The 18,121-nt window shown below is 44.1% G+C and overlaps 1 protein-coding gene and 1 long non-coding RNA gene across 2 annotated transcripts; one reads left to right on the forward strand and one right to left on the reverse strand.

Moving 5' to 3' along the window:
- Positions 1–380: 380 nt before the first annotated feature.
- Positions 381–8,083, reverse strand: LOC100845476. The gene is made up of 6 exons (XM_024460267.1): positions 7,857–8,083; positions 6,749–7,148; positions 6,516–6,643; positions 984–1,391; positions 815–899; positions 381–699 (listed from the first exon to the last, which is right to left on the reverse strand). The coding sequence occupies exons 1-4, from the start codon at positions 7,867–7,869 to the stop codon at positions 1,333–1,335; spliced, it is 600 nt and encodes a 199-aa protein (XP_024316035.1). The 5' UTR covers positions 7,870–8,083; the 3' UTR covers positions 381–699; positions 815–899; positions 984–1,332.
- On the forward strand, positions 1,503–5,818 carry LOC104582607. The gene is made up of 3 exons (XR_730417.3): positions 1,503–1,827; positions 3,918–4,041; positions 5,560–5,818. It is a non-coding gene; the product is annotated as an uncharacterized LOC104582607 (long non-coding RNA).
- Positions 8,084–18,121: the final 10,038 nt, after the last annotated feature.

Genomic DNA, 18,121 nt, shown 5'->3' on the forward strand with positions numbered 1-18,121 from the left:
TGACGACTCCATCCATGTCAAGACGCTCCGCAACTCCGGCCTTCTCTAGCCATTGTGCTGTGTGTGTGAGGCGATGCATGTAAGTTTGCAACTGTCCACAACGATCTGCTAGTGGGAACTTCATCAATCTCACGGCGTTCCGCGACTTATGTATTCTGTAAGCGGTGTGGAAGTGGGTGCGTACACGGTATATGTGTCTGCAATGTCATCACTGTTTTTCTAAAGAAGATATTTCTAACTCATGACTTCGCTGTTGATTGGCCACGTTCGAAACATGAGAACGGCCACATACGCAATCTCGTATTTGGTGCATAAAGATAAAGAAATGCATGATATGCATTAAAATTCATCTGTTCAAGAGAAAATAATCTATAACTAACGGGGATAAGTGAACTTAATCATCAAGCGAAGACAAGCTTCCTAAATACTTGTCGTGGTTAATCCTCGTGAATACTGCTCAGTGTTGAACGGAGGGAGGGAGTACTACTCCGTGATAATCCATAAGAAACGGGGACATGCAAAGTTAATCCTCGTGAATACTACCCAGTACAAATAATCCATAACAAGCAGGGATCCTGATCACTCCTCAGTACAAATACAATCCATAACAAAGTTTACTCCTTGGAGTGCGGACTAAGCTTCGATTCTTGACAGACTTCGATCGGCAGTTGCCCACGGCCAGGCTGCATCAAAGGGGACCTAAATAAAAAGAAAAACAGCGTAAGATACTTCATATGTAGTGGTGCTGGAGGATCTATATATCTAGATTTATCATGCACAGTCAGAACACCCATCTCATCTAGCTAGTACTTACCAGTTGATTCATACAGCAGCGGCCAGATTCCTGGTGTCCATTCCTCCATCTTCCTTAAAAAGCCTGCTCCGTCCTTAATCTCATTCTGCAGATCGAGCAAAGGTCAAATGTTACAAGAAATTCAATGCTATCTAGATATTATGTATACCTATAGGTTAACTATATATACCGCCACGTCCGTTGGCACGTCGAACTTCTTCAGGACATTACGGCAAAGCCGAATGTAGTCCAGCGGCTCTGAAGTATTATATGATGCGACCTTGCCATGTCTGATGATCGCAGTCAACATGGGCTGTAACACGCCATGTTCGTCAAGCGGCCAGTCAACCTTTGAAGCTTGGACTCTCATTGCCATCATGTTTTTGTTCCCTTGTATTATGTGCCTTAGGTAGGAATCCTTGTGATCGTCATTCCACATGTCGGGATATGCTTCCAGTGTCACCGCATACGTCTGGCACCCAATGAAGTTACAAAAGGCAAGAGAATCACCCACCAGATCGACTTTGCAAACCTTATAGTTATACTCTAACAAATGTCCAGGTTGAGGCAGTTGAGGTGTCGGATCTTCCTTCTTTCACTGCACAGGAGTATAACAAAACTAATCGTAAGTACATCAACAATCACTAGAACAAGGATAGATATACAGTAACGTGTACACTGGAGCGCATGAAAAGGATCCAGGGTCCAGTCCAGCCCACGGCCCCTCTCCTTAAAAAATCTGCCCACGGCCACGGTCCCTTCCCTGAGAAACGGTCCATCCCTCCCGGGCGACTCTTCCTCTGCCCTCCCATCTATCCCCCAAATCACTTTGGTGGCGGCTCTCCCATCCCTGATCTGCTTCCCTCTCCAATCTCTATCATCCCTAATCCCTATCCTGGAGCCGCGGCTCGTCGTAGGGGTGGCGATGGCAGCACACAACAGTGCAGTAGTGGTGGTGGGATGTTGTCGGTCGTGGTAGGTTCTGGCTGCCGCGACGGCCCATCGTGATTCAGAGACGGTGGCTGGGTTTGCAGGTACGCTGGTCGGAAAATTCCTTCCCTCCCCATCTGTTGTTCAGTTGCTGGATAGGTTCACCTAATTTAGGATTTTGATCTGCATGTTGACCAGTACTTACATTTGGAGTAATGTCATGCTGTAAGTTCAGGATATAGCGCCTACGTATTCGTGCAACATTTGCATTCAACCAAGGTGTTATATGAATTTCCAAACCAGATGTAGTTGTGAATGGAAGTACTCCATATTTCCGTTCTGAAAAAGCTAGTACTCCCATTATATTTTTCTTCCCACAGTACTATATACCAAAATTACTTAATCATTATATTTTTTTTTCTTAATTTGGAGAAAAATGGTTGAAAAAGAAATCAAGTCTGGTTGTAACTAGCTGAACCTTTTACAAGCAAGTATGGTTCTAGCCTTTTTTTACAAGGTGAGTAGTATTCAGTTGTATCATTTACCTATAGCATTAGAACACTGTTGTTTGGTAATTTGCACCTGCACTATACTGATCCAAGTACTTAGAAGCCATGGTATAAAAGATACTTCAGAGGACTTTGGTGAGCTGGGTAAAGAGTTTTGCCTACGAAATATTTATATGATGTCTGGTTTTTTCTAATATAGCAACAATACATTACTTGCAGGATATACTCAATTCTCTGATATATCTGATTATTTTCTACTATTTATTGGGCATGGCAGATTGCTCGAGAATTAGCAGAATCTAAATATATTTACAATAAATATAATTCTAGCGGAAAATCTAATTATTGCGTGTGCACTTTCTCATCTTAACGCGTGTGCACTTTGTTGCTCATCAGATGAGAACTCCTCGATATCTCACTCCCAGCCCTCATCTCTCTTCTCGATATGTTTATGGCCTGTTTTATGTCCCTTAGTTCTTCAGAAAAAAAAAATGCTTGGCATGTGGTTTGTTGGTGTTGGTCAAGAGGAGAACACTGAGGTAAACCACCGCTGCAGAAGGGGGCTAGCATGCCTGGGAGTATGGGGGCGTGGGGCAACCAGCTACCAGCAGCTTGTTGCATGCAACCAGCATTTGCGATAATGTTGGGGATTTTGTGGGTCTAGCAGATCAAGAGAGACCATTTTGATTCCTGAGCAGGAGGGCCTTTGGGCTTCAGTAAGGTCTTCCATGTTGACGTTGTAGACGCCTTTGGGCTTCAGTAAGGTCTTCCATGTTGACGTTGTAGACTTCTGGTTATGCTTACCGTCTTTTAGTCATGCCTAAACATTTCTGCACATAAAAACCCTGGATTTGTCGTATGTATCTCGACAGCATGGTTCATTTGATTTTCGCTCATTATCTTAATATATTTATGAGTTTTTATGTCAACCTACAACTGATTGAAAGTGACCAGTAGGTGCGCTGCACATGCAAGAATCTAGGAGTGAGCATCAAGGTATTTGGGCTGTGGAAATCTGTTATATTGCACATTCACTTTCTAGTCTCATATGTAGAGCAAGTAATAAAGTTCCATTTTGTATAGATATGATTGGTGATATTTATTTTTTCTTTACGATGAGTGAAGTGGCGGTTGTCGAGCATAATTGTGCTGCTAAAATTGAACCAAAGTTAGCAAGTCTTTGTATATTGCATTGGAAATACTGGGCCCTTTTATGTAGATTCTGGCGAGATGCCCTTTGGCATGCTTTTGCATCTGTGTAGAAGTAATTTTATAAGGTTCGCAATGGCCAAATCGTCTGAGCTTATTTTGAATGACCCAGCTGATGTGAAGCTTGACTGTTGCCTATCTTTTGTGTTTGAACTTCGAGTTTGAGACACGGTAGATTTCCCTTTGGTCAATCAGGTACATAATGATGGTGTCACAAACAGAAATATGTACTTTTGTTTACTTTTAATGTAACCATATGTTGCTATGGAAGTATTTACATACTAATTGGAAAGTAATATAGAAGTGATGTAACTAGAATCATGGAGTAGTGGCCGGGTAGGCCTGTCAATGGTTTGGCCCTGGTTTCCAATAGTTTTGTTCTTCCTTTGGGTTCACATGCTCATATTTTCTCATTGGTTATAAAAGCTTTGAATGCAGCTACTTCATGCTGAATTTCATTCGATCATGGGATGCAGGATGGGTGGTATTCAGATGACATGCCAACAAGAAGGAAGTGGTGTACACCGAAAAAGGGTGAACTGGGTTCAAAACGAGAATATATGGCAGGAATGATTGTCCTCTACATGAAAATTGTTCAAGGTATGTCAATGAAATTTGTTTTTCTATTTCATTCATGATTCAGTATCAAATGAGGTTCTCCATGAGGCTTCTTAAAAAAACGTGTGCCCTGAATGTTTCGGTGTCACCCCCACTTCTTGCAACTGGATGTAAGTTTTTGCCTTTATTAACATCCAGAATGATGTAAGGGTATGACACTAGTATTTTCTTCAACTATCCTGGATGTAACATTTTCTTTACCTAGAATTAAGTTCTGGAGTACCTCTTTCTTTTCTTACATCCAGAGTGATGGAAGGATGTACACTAGTTTAATCTATGATGTAACTTTGGGGGTAAGCTTTACTAATGCACTTAAAAGAAGACCGCCTAGTTACTAATTCCCATGGTTGCCTATTTTTTACATCCAAGTGTGGGATGTAACTTTGCGTGGGATGAGTGCATTAGTAATACTCATGTTCATTGTTTATAACCCAGGCAACAAGATTCCCATTGCTTCCTTATGTATCACTCTCAACTGCAGCTGTCACATACTGTTCTTCACCGTGGTTTTCATTGATTTTCTTATTTGTTCCATCTTGCACAACATGATATTCCACGAAGGGGCAGCTAAGGTTGAAAGGACCGGGAGGGGATAATTCAGTTCCATACTCAGCATAGTAAACAAATACAAATTAAAATTGCTATCTCCACAAAGACGTAAGAAACCAATCAGGATAAACTTATCAAACAAACTGATGCTACATGTTACCAACTGGTTAAAATCTACTTTTTGTAGCACAAGTTATACATTATTCTATGATCATGCTGTTTCTGCAACCCTTTTGTTTTGTAAATTACACATTATCCTAATGCATTCTCTCTGTTCTTTCTTTAGAAAAGGGATGGCATTAACTTGCACCCGATGCATTCTATGGTATAAGAACAAGGGAAAGCACCACGACAGCCAATCTTTAGGTCGTTGTGTGCTTTTGCAGCAAGACCGGAACTAGCAAAACATCAGTCTTTTACAGAGTATTGGCATGCAATTTTCTAGTTTCTTCAACCTGATTGCATGTGTTAGGAATCAAACTAGTTCGATTCTAGCTTATCATTATGCACAATCCTCTAAATATTTCTCAAGGGTGATGGGATTTTCTGATCGGAGGATTACTGGGACCTATCAAAATACCTTCTTCCTTGCAAACAAAAAACAGATTTGTTATCGTTCATTATTTTGGTGGATGTAATTCTTGGGAGGATTCGTGCCTGGAGTTCCATTGAGATGCTGGAGATAGAAGGAGAGGTGGGTCCAACCAGGATTTCCGGTTGGGTTGTGAGTGCAGACACTTTTCATCCCTGTGGGAGTGGGTTTCCTAATCTGGAAGAACAGGTGCTGTCTGAGGGGGGAGGGGGACTTATTTCATTTCTTTTGTTAAAGAAACATATTGATCGTTACATGCCTTGTTACATTCGTACAAGTTTAGTTATCGTGTTAATTAATTTTACTAATTATGACCAATTCAGATTCATGTCTTACAAAGAAGAAATTATTCTTCGCAGGTTGAAAGATTTAACAGTGATGGATTAAATTTGGATATCACACGATAGGTGTGGAGGGGAAATTGTGGATTTCATGTTAGACATTCAGAGATGTGGCTCTAAATATCAGAAGGAAAATTCACTGGTAGTTAGTGTATAATATTCTAGACTTAGACCATGATTTGTATCTTTCTCATGATCCGTGGTGTACGAATTATACATGTAACTATGAATGATTCTAATAATACTCTTTCTCTGGTGATTTGATCTGCCGCACATATTTTTGTATTTTTATCTAATTTCCTTGTGCAATGTCTTAAATAATTATAAAATTTAATGCATATATATCGAGTAAATACCACAGTATTTTTTTTTACCGTACCTTCTACCAACGCATACAGGTGTTGTTGGAGTCCATTGATACCTTTCAACGCATTTATTCTATTTTACCAACGAATTTACATGTATTGCAGGACACGCTAGAACACTGAAAAACGCAACGGCTTGCAACGCTTAGGGTCTCTTTGGATCATAGGATTGCAAAAACATAGGAATAGGAAAAACATAGGATTGGAATGTCATGCCATTTTGAATACTATAGGAATTCAAAACATAGGAATTGTTATAAATGAGTGTTTGGATGTTCTATAGGAAAAATATAGGATTTTTTAGATTAGATGGAATAAGAGAGGAGAGAGATAGAGAGGAGATGCATTGGAACTTTCAAAGGAAAGTTTCAAAGAGGTTAGACCTCATGCTTGGATTCCTCCAAAATTTGAAGGCAAATTTCTTATCCCATGAAATTACTTTGATGCAAATCCTATGATCCAAATGGTATTTATAGGAATTATTTCCTTAGGATTGGAATCCTCCGTTTTTCCTTCAAGAATCCCATGATCCAAAGAGGCTCTTAACTTTTGGCAACACATTGGGAAATCTAAATGAAGTAAAGACAAAGTTTAAGTATGTTTACTTACCATCAGTTAGCAGAACTTTAAGTGTAGGTTCACCGGATCCATCAAGCTTGATGTATAGATCATTCACACTAAGCTTCCGGGGATACCATCCCTGCTCGAGTATATGGCTCAAAAGGCTACATAGCTTCCTGTGAACCAAGATGGTTAGTTTGTCAAAAACACAACAACTTGCAAAACTCGTGGAGAAGAAAAAAGAAAGAAATGAGGAGAAGCTAGCTAGTTGGTTGACTCACAGAATGATACTCCTTAATGTTGGGCTCATGCGCCCATCAGTGATTGGCTCGTTGGTTGGTTGATTCCGCAATTTTCTAAGCCAGCAGTGGAATGACATGTGAATAGGCTCTATCACAAGACAACCAATGTCCATCTCATCTTTGAAGAAATTCTCAATGCTAACAACATTGACTTGGTTGTTCAGGGAAACGAGATATTGATATTGTTTCTGTTTCTCTGATATAGGACGATGTTTGGTCCCTTTCTTCACCATGAACCGGGACTTGAGTGGACCGATGCTGTACTCGCAATTATACAGTAACATCTCGGTACCATCAGGGTTTGTCGCCACGCTGTCAGATATGGACCCTCTGTAGTCCCCTCCCGAGTCCAGCCCCCTGAACACCCTCTTGTAGTTGTCTGCAAGAACAAAGATGCAATTCATCACTTTGAACAAACATAGATTATGAATCAGTGATTTAAGATCTGACTGGCATTAATGAATCGAGGGGATTTTTGAGCGGAAGAACAGAAGCAAACCTTACCCGCAAAAAAAAGGCGGATTTTTTTAAGCGGAAGAAATCACGGGAGTTACCAAACGCAGGAGCAAATTAGAAGCAAACCTTACCCTCAAAAAAGAAGAAGAAGCAAACCCCTAACAGTAATGCAATTTCCAAAGCATTTCTTTGTACTTGCATAGTTGTCAAACCAATTTTTTTTTCATTTCAACGTTAATCTAGGTTAGATCTCTACCAATTAAAAGTGCTTAGCTTTCAAGAGCCAACACGTACTTCCTGCGCGCGCCGCGCCGGCTCCGCAGTACAGCAGCCGACGCCGCTGCCTCTCTACACCTCGTCGTCATCCCCGGCCCTCCCCTAAGCTAGTCGAGGTGCTCGATCTGTAGCCAGAAGAAGGCCGGTGGATGTGACCTTGACCACGGCTATCGAGCTCCCTCCAGTCCTCCAAGACTCGCACGCGCATGAGACCCAGCGAAAGATCGAGGGAAAAGTAGAGCACACGCTAGCGCCGTCGCCGGCTGCACACAGCGAGCGTGTGCATAGCTCGCCAGTGGACCAAATGCAAGAAATTTGGTGTCGAAAATAATTCAGAATAGAGGAGATTAATTACCTGCGGCGACCATGGTGAAGCTCTACCTCGTCAACGAGTCCTTGTGGTTGTCCCAAATCCCGGTCGGTGGGTGTGAAGCAAGATGAGATGGGGAAGAAAAACTAGATTCAAGATCGGCTTTTGGAATTGCCTGAACTAGTATGGAGAGGAGCGCAATGGCAAAAGACGAAGCTTCTATTCTAGGCAAAGGAACAGCCTTGCTTTCCCTCTACCATACTGTGCGTCGAGACCGGTTTAATACATATAAGGTAAGCTGATTCCTGATTGTACTTATGGCCACTGATATAAGAGGCCTCCTATGGGAGGTTCCAACGTTTGATTGATTTCTTTATGACATCAGAGTTAAACGTGAAAACAGGTACGTATTAACCATGCGGCCCTTAACCATGTACTCGCTGGGTAAAAAATAGAATAAGTTTGAGAAAAACACATTTTTCTACCAACTTGTCCACCGAACCGAGTAAATTACATAAACCACCACATTAGGGGATAAAGTTTTACAGAGGTACTGGTTTACATTTTAGTTGCTAAAAACCACCAAATTAGCGTAACCCCTCGCTCGCTAGCATTTAAGAACGTTTCGGACAGGTCTGGCCCACCGGTCAGGCCAACGTGACGTCCACCGTAGCAACTATCTCTTCTTCCTCCTTGCACTCTCTCTCTCTTTGTTCCCGTCGCAGCGAGGGCGAGCAAAGGAGCGGCGGAGCAGCAGCACGCGAAGCAAGTACGGCTCGGTGGGGAGTAAGGAGAGAACAGAGGGAGAGCACACTGGCAGGCCGAGCTGGCAAGACATCCTGGCCCGACAGTGGGACATACCTGTCAGAAACATGCTTAGACGCTAGCGAGCGAGGGGTTACGCTAATCCGTTGATTTTTTGCAACTAAAACGAAAACGGGTACACATATGAAATCCCAACCCCTGATGTGGTGTTTTTTTTTTGTGATTTACTCCTTCCGTTCCGTAATTCTTGTCGAAATATTACATGTATCTAAACATTTTTTAGAAATGGATACATCAATATTTGAAGAAATTTGAGACAAGAATTATGAAACGGAGTGAGTACTTCACAAAACCACACTCGTTGCTATTTGTCCGCTGTGCCGTAACTATTTGGGCAAAATGCAACACCAAGCCCAAAACACACGGATTAGCGGATTTGACGGGATTCCTGACAATTGGGGCCCACGAGTCAGACCCGACCCGACCCGTTATGACCGAATAACAGAAAACCCCTTTTCCTATTCTCCTCCCCAACGCCTACCTCCTCGGCGCCTCCGCCCCTGCTTCAGAGACAGAGCGTGGAGCTGGAACAGCATTGCCGTGTCCATGGACCCGAGGAGGTCGCTCTAATGCGGCATGTTTCTAGGCGGCGTGCGACGAGACAAGGCCGCCGTTCGCGGCACCTTAGTTTGCCCTCGGCGAGCATCTCCAGGTCCAGCGCGAGCATCTCCAGGTCGAACTCGAGCTCCCGGGCCGTCTTGAGCCGGCTGCTCGCCGGGGACGACGGCCAGGCCGGGTTGAGCATCCCCATGTCCATCCCGTGCGTGGAATTCTCGCGCCGGCCTACATGCTCAAGCTCACACTCGTAGGCGCCCGCTCCTGGGCCGGTTCCGCGACGAGGGCGAGGAAGCCGCCGGCCTTGCCGGACGTGACGCAGGTCGGGGAAGAAGCCCACGACGCCCAGGAGGCAGTAGCAGAATCTAGGAGGAGGAGGAGGCCCTGGCGCCCTGCTACACTGGTCCCTTCACGGGCAGCAGGCGGGGCCGGAGGCCGGCAGCGGGCCGGGCGCGCGCGGGCGGAGGGGTGCTGTGCGTCTTCAGCGTTGTCGTCAAGGTGCGCAACGAGCTGCTCGTGGAGCGGTATGTCTTCCGTGTGGCCGTCGAGTTGCGCCACCACCGTCGACAGGCAGAGCTGCGCGTGGTCGGCAGAGGAGGACAGGGACACCACAAGACAACCAGCGTGCTCCGCCGCCTTGAGCTGTCTGTTAGGATCTCTCTCTGTTCAGATCAGGATGCCCATCGACTCCACGAGCACGAAGGGGTGAAGCGCGCAGACGATGCCAGGCAAATTAAACAGGAACGAGGCCATCGCATCCGCATCCACCGCCTCCACAAGTCCACAGTGCGCCTCCAACCCGCCACACTCCGCGTCGCGCCTGCCCCTCTCGCTGCGGCTTGGCGGCCGCCGGCCGTCTCCAGTCCAACCCGGCCGGCCAACCTAGCAGCGAATGTTCGTTGCGAGCTAGGCGGAGGCATTTTTCTCGCGCCATGGAGGGAAGCAGCGGGCCGGTGGATCCGGCGGGCAAAGAGCGTGGCAAGAAGCTGGGTCGGACCCGAACTTTTCGCCTGACAGGTGGGCCCCATCTAATGTCAAAATCGCTAACTGTGTAGTTTTGGGCTTAGTGTTTTTCTTTGCCTGAACAGTTGCGGCACAACGACAAATTAGCAACAAGTATGGTTATGTGTGACAAGTGGCTAAAAAAGTGTGGTTTTCTGAAACGATTTTGCTATTTCTTAGACGACTGAGAAATAACTATTTCTTAATCGATGATAACAACATTTTGATTTAATCATTGAGATTCGTGTAAGATTAATGTAGTTCCGTGCTTTTGTTGCTGAGTGTCTAAAAGTGTAATTAAGTCTATTTCTTAGACGACTAAGAAAATCTTGATTGAATGGCTATGATTGTTGACTGGGAAATGACTATTTTTTAGACGACCGAGAAATAGACGCTCTCTAGATACACAATGCCATGCACGTAGTCTCTAGATGAGTTTCCATGCTTTTGTTGCTGAGTAATTAGGTAATTACGATGAATATTTAATCCAGAAAAACAATGTGTACAACATGTAGCATATTATATCATGCAAACTAGACAAATTAAATAGTAAACGCACAGCAATATAACTCATCTAATTTCACGGCATGAATAATAGAACTACTAATCAAATCACCAAGAAAGAGCAGATTACGTACGGTGCTGTACTCTTTTCTTGTGTTTGTTTGTTGAGGTCGGCGACGAGTCCGGCGGCGTCGATGTTCCCGCCGGCAGCAGCAGCAGCCTTGACTACCTCCTGTGCAGCGGCCAGCGCCTGTGCAGCAGCAGTTGCCTGGGCTTGGAGTTGGGCAGCCTGCTGCTGCTGAGCTAGAGCGGCAGCCTGAGCCGCGGGATTTCCGAGGTTGTCGGCCATTGGTGATGAAGATGCCGACGAAACAGGGACGTGAAGAAGCGAGTAGTCGCGTGAGAACGCTCTCCAAAAACCTTATCGACCGTCTCCCGGGCAGGATCTCGAAGGTCGGGGTTCCGGAGGCCTGCTCTCCCGGTGATCTGTGCACGTAGTCAACGGGATGGAGTAGCAGTTGGCGGCGAACAATGGAGATTGGATCGTGGGCGTGACGGCTAGGGTTGTGGCGTGGTCCGTCCGGAGGCTTATATAGGCACGCAGGCGGACTTCGGTTCGATTTAGGAAACCAAAACTGACTCCGCAATTATCAGGATGTGTTACGCGTCCGCAACGGATTCCGACTGCCAAAAAGATAAGCACGGCTTGATATCGAACTCGATCGATCGAGGCGAGAGGAGGAGGAGCAGGAGCACGCGTAGGGATTCCCTTGCTCACTTGCTCAAGAGGTGAGAACCAACATACCTTATATATTGGTCTAACTCCCCCTAAACTAGCAAGGTGGACTATTCCCACTTTCTCATTCCACTTCATGAACGGGTTTTTGAGATTTTCCAGAAATTAATTTCAGATTGGGCCTTGTGCCTAACCCAAAATTCCAACATTTCTCTCAACCCAATTCCATCTCCCCATTCTCGCTGTCCAAACGGACAATGGTCGAGAGTTTGACAACGTCGCATCCCGCACCTTCTTCGCTACCCACGGCATCCCCTTGCGCCTCTCCTGCCCATACACATCCCCAGAAAACGGTCGTGCTGAGCGCATTCTTCATACCCTCAACGACACCATCAGTGCTCTTCTCTTCCACGCCCACATGCCCGGCCACTTCTAGACGGAATTAAGCTCTCTCCACTGCCACTTTCCTCATCAACCGCGTCCATGTCGAGCACGAGACCAAGCCACACCGTTTTAGCTCCTCTACGTACGGCATCCCACCAGATTATTCCCCCCTACGTGTCTTCGGCTGTCTCTGTTACCCAAGCACTTCGGCCACATCCCCTCACAAGCTTGCGCCGCGTTCTGCCGCATGCATTTTCCTTGGCTATTGCCCTGAGCATAAAGGCTACCGGTGCTATAACTGCAGTACGTATATATTGGGATGTGTTTTCTGCTCTATGTTATCTATGGTACTCGGCCGGTTGCCCCATAATCTAATCATCAGATTGATCGACTGGCCCATTCATCTAAAAAGCGGCACAACCTTTTAGATAAATATTTTTATATTCACATGTCGCGATAGTATCTTCTATCTTCTATATCAAAATAGGAGCCCCCACTAAATGATTTTTCAAATGCAAGCACGCCATCTCGACGGGTCCACCACCATGCCATGCAAATAATGCAACATCGTCAAGTCATGCATGCCATTTTGTCAACCAATGCATATGTTCGTTTACATTTTTACATTAAGATGAACCTGCCACTACATTATTTATCTCAACATGGAAGCATGCCAGTATGCCACCCTACGGGCCCACCACACTATGTCATGCAAATGATGCCACATCATCAAGTCATGCATGTCTTTTTTTTTTCAACTCATGCATGTATTCATTTACATTTTTACGCTAATATTTCAAATCAAACGTACCATGGCGCTTTATCAATTCAATCCTGTCTTCTTTTTTGAAAAAAAAATCTCTTTTTTTACACACCATTTTGTCATGCAAAACATTTCAAACCATGCATGTATTCATTTACATTTTTGCATTAATCTATGAACTCAAACCATGCCATCTCACCAATTCAATCATATCTTCTTTTTTTAGAAATGTCTTCTCATCGTATTCATCATTTTTGTCACGTACTTAGTTTATATATCTCTAAATGTAAAAACAAGAACACTTCTACATTTTCCCAATTAATTTTAGCTAATTTTAAACATCTATTTATGCATTTGTTTAACAATCTAGGTATTTTTTATGTTTGGGTGTAGGTTCTAGTTTTGCCACAAGTCTCCGAGATGTCAGGACCAGCCAGCTGCGATGGCCAGCAGAAAATGTGTAACCCGTGTAGCCATGTAGGCCGCTAGCGTTAATTTGCAACCACACCCGCATTGGTACGCACCTCGATCGGAGTATTGCAGATTCTAGGCTAGAAAGATTGATCTCTCACGATCGGACTGTCTAGACTCTGAGGTAGATGACGTGTACATGGAGTACAGTATAATGATAATTAAAAAGCTCATACATGCACGCACGCACGCACGCGTCGCATGCATACGTACGGATGTACGTGAACTGACGGCCGGCAAATTAAGCTTTGCAGCACGAGGAAGACGCGCCCGATCGGAAATTAAATCTGGTGGTGCCGAGAACGCGAGCCAGCAGTCTCTTTGGAGACTCAAGATGGCAACGGCCCGCGAAACCGTGTACGGGCGGGTTTTACACAGTTCGGTTACTCCCATGAAATTAGTGAATATGATAACCGAACAAGCTTCAGGTATGGGTACGGGTCAAATCTAATTTCCGTGGGTTTGTTCGGGGGTCAAAAGTTAAACCCAACGACGGGTTCAAATTTGGTCCAGCACTCCCTAAACCCAATACCCAATGGGTTTCACAAAAAATAAGATATAACTCGTATATATGAGCCAGTTCAGCCCATCGTAAAGAAAATCTTAGGTATATAACATATTTCTAATCCTAATTCACTCCTCCAAATTACTAGCCCCCATTCTATCAACATTCCAAGCCGCTTGCTCCCTCCATGCGACGGCGCGGCATGCTCACTCCCTTCACATCGCTTCATCATTAGACTGTTTACTATCATTGTGCCATTAAAATGGGTTGTTTTTGTGTCGTTATACTGCTATTTTTTCCTGCATGTGTTGTGTACTTTCACGGTTTCAGGTTACCCTACACTCCTAATTTGTAATTACCTTAAAGTCAAAAAACAGGATTCCTGCCGCAAGACCCCTACGTCCAGCAAGAGAAACAAGAACAAAGGTCCCGCCAGCAGCAGAGAGCAAAACAAAACGTCTCACAGAAGCCAAAGGCGTCTCTTCTTGCCTACCAGGTAAAATAAGCAAAACATAGAACATGCCAAATCGTTGCTAACAAAGGCAAACAAGTAGCATTCCCTTGAGAAATACTCCATGTTCAATAGGATACAGACTCATCAGCGCTAAGAATTAATACATAATATTAACATCCAGTCTCAATAGTTTAACTACATAGTTGCATAACCTACTGCAATACTATACTGATAACTGATGCATCATAATTTGGATGTGACGGAACGTATCATGAGCTTTCACAAGGAGCAACGGCCTACATCCATCCATATCTTATATTCTTGGTACCGTCAAGCCTGCAAGTTGAATTATGCAACAGCTTTCTTTTAGACCAATAATGTGTGAGATCGCTAGAAATTTGGAGAATATGATATATTTGCATACTTGGGGATCCAAGCCAATGTGTTTCACAATCTCCATCTTCCTGGTAACATACTCATGATACATCTTTGGTTTATAAAGCTGAAAATGAAAATGACAATGAGATGCAATCTTTGAAGAATAAATCAGAAATTTTACATTAAATACTACAAAAAGCATGCATACCTTATTCCAAACAGCCCCCTTAATCAACTCACGTACGCCATTCTCTTCAGCCTAAAGCAAACAAATACATGTGTACGTGCGTGTGTGTCATTGATGAGATTAAGAACATAGCATTCCAAGCACATACATGATAACTATACATCCTACTTACCTCATCAGGGATGCCTTCCACGCAAGTACGAAACTAGACAAGAAACAATGGCGATGAAATGCATTAGCTAACATAATGCACAGATCAAAACTCAGAGGAGCAAGGCATCAACATATGATAATTATAAGAACTTACATTTGATTCTAGATCCAAAACTTCATTATGATCCAGTGCACATTGGATATAGTCTTTAAATCGAGGGAATATATCCTCTCGATGGACTGCCTTCAAAGCTTCTTCAAAAGAAATCTGAGCAGTGTTCAAGAAAGGAAACATAGATCACCATGCATGTAAAACAGGCAATACACAAACAGACACAACTACTGTGGTTTCTTTCTAAATAGCACCAAGGTTTGGTTGCATAAGTACACACAAATCATGATTCCACAGCACGGTACGATGCTAACCTTTTGCTCAGTGACACGCTTCCAAATCTCATAATAGAGAAGATCATGGTCTTCACGATTCGCATAATTAAAGACCACGTTCCACATGTGCTCCTGAACAAATGGAATGTTGCAGGCAAATACAATCAGGACCTGTGTTGACCACAGGAATTAAAAATATTGATAAGATACCGTACCATATAGGCAAGGAAAGTAGTATCACACTTCATGTGGGGAAAGCCTTCCGCGATCTTCACTGCTTGGCGAAATGCTATATTTTGCTTCACCAGCAACTGAAAAGCAAAGAACTTAGCATGGCACCATACTTATACTATTTTTGTACAATCACTCCATCATTTTCTTTAGGGCCTACATACCTCAGGAGATGAATGTTTACATGTAACAAGATAACGTTTAATCCACTATGCAAAAAGACAATGGTTATCAGTATATCCAAAAAAAAGTTCAAGAAATTGGCATATTATGAACTTCCATAGCTTTATCCGAAAGTGCATACCTTCATTTTCTTCGATAATTCTTCAAAGAGCTTTAGGTACTCTTCATCCATTTCATAGGTAGTAAACCATAAGTATTTCTTCCAATTGAGGAACCTTGAACCACCCTGCATTAAAGGGGGGGGGGGGGGGGGGGGGGATGCAACTTCAGCCATTAATTTCTATCAAAAAATATTTTTTCCCACATACAAAAAGTTTAACACAACAAAGTTACAATGTGACAAATATAACTATGACACCTTTAGATGATCAATCCAAATGCAGATAAAGATTCTACTAATTGTTACTACTCCCTCCGACCGGTATTACTTGTCTCAAATTTGCCAAAATACGGATGTATCTATGTGTAAAAAGCGTCTACATAAATGTAATATTTCGACAAGTAATTTCGGCCGGAGGGAGTATTAAACTTTGACGACCATAACAAGAGTTTGTAACTAGAACAAACAAGACATTTTAGTTACCAGGACTAGAGGCCTCCAAGAATCTAGTGTTCTACAGATTTCTTAAAGTACCCCCAAAACAAAATGTATGTTGTAAGGGCTGACATTATTGAACCTGATAAAAAATATCAACCCCCCTCTAAATACATGATGTCCCAGGATGTGTGCAATCAAACCTTTCTATCTTTGACCACTAATTCATTGGAAACCCAGCATAATCTACGACATTGTCTATTTTGGAACAGATGGTGTACTAAAATTATGTGCCACGACATCGGTGAAATTCTGAGTTTCTACCACAAAAAGGATTCCTGCAAAGTATGGTTAAATCACATCCAGTTCAATACTTCAATAAAATCTCCAGAGAAGCCAAGTTCCAATCCTAGCTAGGAAATGAGATGGCCAAGAACCAACAAATCTTATAGGTACTCATGTATGTCTAAAGCCTTTCCTCAAAGCTAGAATCAACAGCAAACTCAATGGAATCCACATGTATGCTGCAGACTGCAGTTACCTATGGCAGAAGACTAGATTGTAGTTCTTAAAGTAGCCAACAATTTCATTTCCAACCCAACAAGTCTCTCTTGTTACCAGCAGTTAAGGAAGCTCCAAGGGTAATAGGACAATAAATTATATATTGACCAAAATCCTCATAAACTATAGACAGAATATTGCCATGTCATTGTAACACAAGTTTTTATTTCCGGATGTATTAACAGAAGCAAACACTAAACTATCCATCCTTACAAGTATTAACGAACACACTTACATTTACATGTACATTCTTAAGGACGAGGCGCTGACATGAGATGCCCCTTGCTGGGCTGGCCACACTGCACATTGAGCTCCTGGGCTATGCCGCGACGCGAGCTACTGGGCCTGGCCTGTCGCGGGAGCACGCTGCGCGGGCGGGGGCAGTCGCGGGAACACGCTGCGCGCGGGGAGAGAGCAGGCGCGCACGCGTAGAAGCTGATCGCATGCGCCGCTCGTAAGGGTTAAGTGGCGACCGCCGCCGTCTAGCAGAGTCCTTTTGGAATCCCGCGAATCCAAGGGAGAGGAAAAACATCCCTAAAAAACCTAAAACAAGAGAGCAGGCGACGCGGCGTCGGCGGCTTTACCATGCACGGTGGCGGTGGGGGGCAACAAGGTCGAGGCCGCGGGGGGCGAGGCAGGGGCGTGGGTCGAGGCCGCGTCGGCGCTCCAATGCTAGGTGGCGTCGTGGGCCATGGCCAGGATCGAGGCACCAGCAGCGGAGGACATGGCGGAGGGGGGGTTTCGCGGCTGAGCCGCAATCGAGCCATGATTCTGGTAAGTTAATTGCTGTCCCCATTTGAATGGAGATGAACTTGCAATTTTATCGTCGTTGCAGGAATTAGGGTCGCTTCCATGGTTTATTTGTGCTCTATTTACAGTAGAATCAGCAGGAAGAGTTCTCTGCAACTCCTCAGCGCCGCCTTGGTGCGCCGAACCCCCTTGCGAACGAGTGACCCTAGTCCTTTACTCACACCAAAACGACAGTATCTGTGTTGGATGTCTGACCTTGCATAATCCCATTGTACCGTTGATTCAGGAGAGGAAGTGGGCGTTGGTGGATGTCTGGATGACTGCTTAAGTTGGCACACAACCTGTGGCCTTGTTTCGTTTGCAAAATTAATGGAGAGGAAGTGGCCAGTGGGCGTTGGTGGATGACTGCTTAATTAAGTTGGCACAACATGTGGCCTAGTTTCGTTTGCAAAATACATCTAATTTAGTTGTCTCTTAATCCAGAAATCTAAGATGCACGAGCGATCCAAGTTGACTGGATCAGAGGGGAAGGGGGTAAACTCTAGTCTGTTATAGCAAACAGGAAGCATGGCAAAAACTCCATTTAGGCTATTATTATTAAGACCGATCAGGATTCAGGGTAACTGCCATCTCCAAGGAGAAGGAGCTTCACTCACACCTTGATGACCACCTTGACCTGTTGGACGACAGGCTTTGTAGCCTCAATTGGGAGGGCATGAGATACACATCCCACGAGTTCTCCAGCC

Source organism: Brachypodium distachyon, chromosome 2 (genome assembly GCF_000005505.3).
Source record: "Brachypodium distachyon strain Bd21 chromosome 2, Brachypodium_distachyon_v3.0, whole genome shotgun sequence".
Taxonomy (NCBI): domain Eukaryota; kingdom Viridiplantae; phylum Streptophyta; class Magnoliopsida; order Poales; family Poaceae; genus Brachypodium; species Brachypodium distachyon.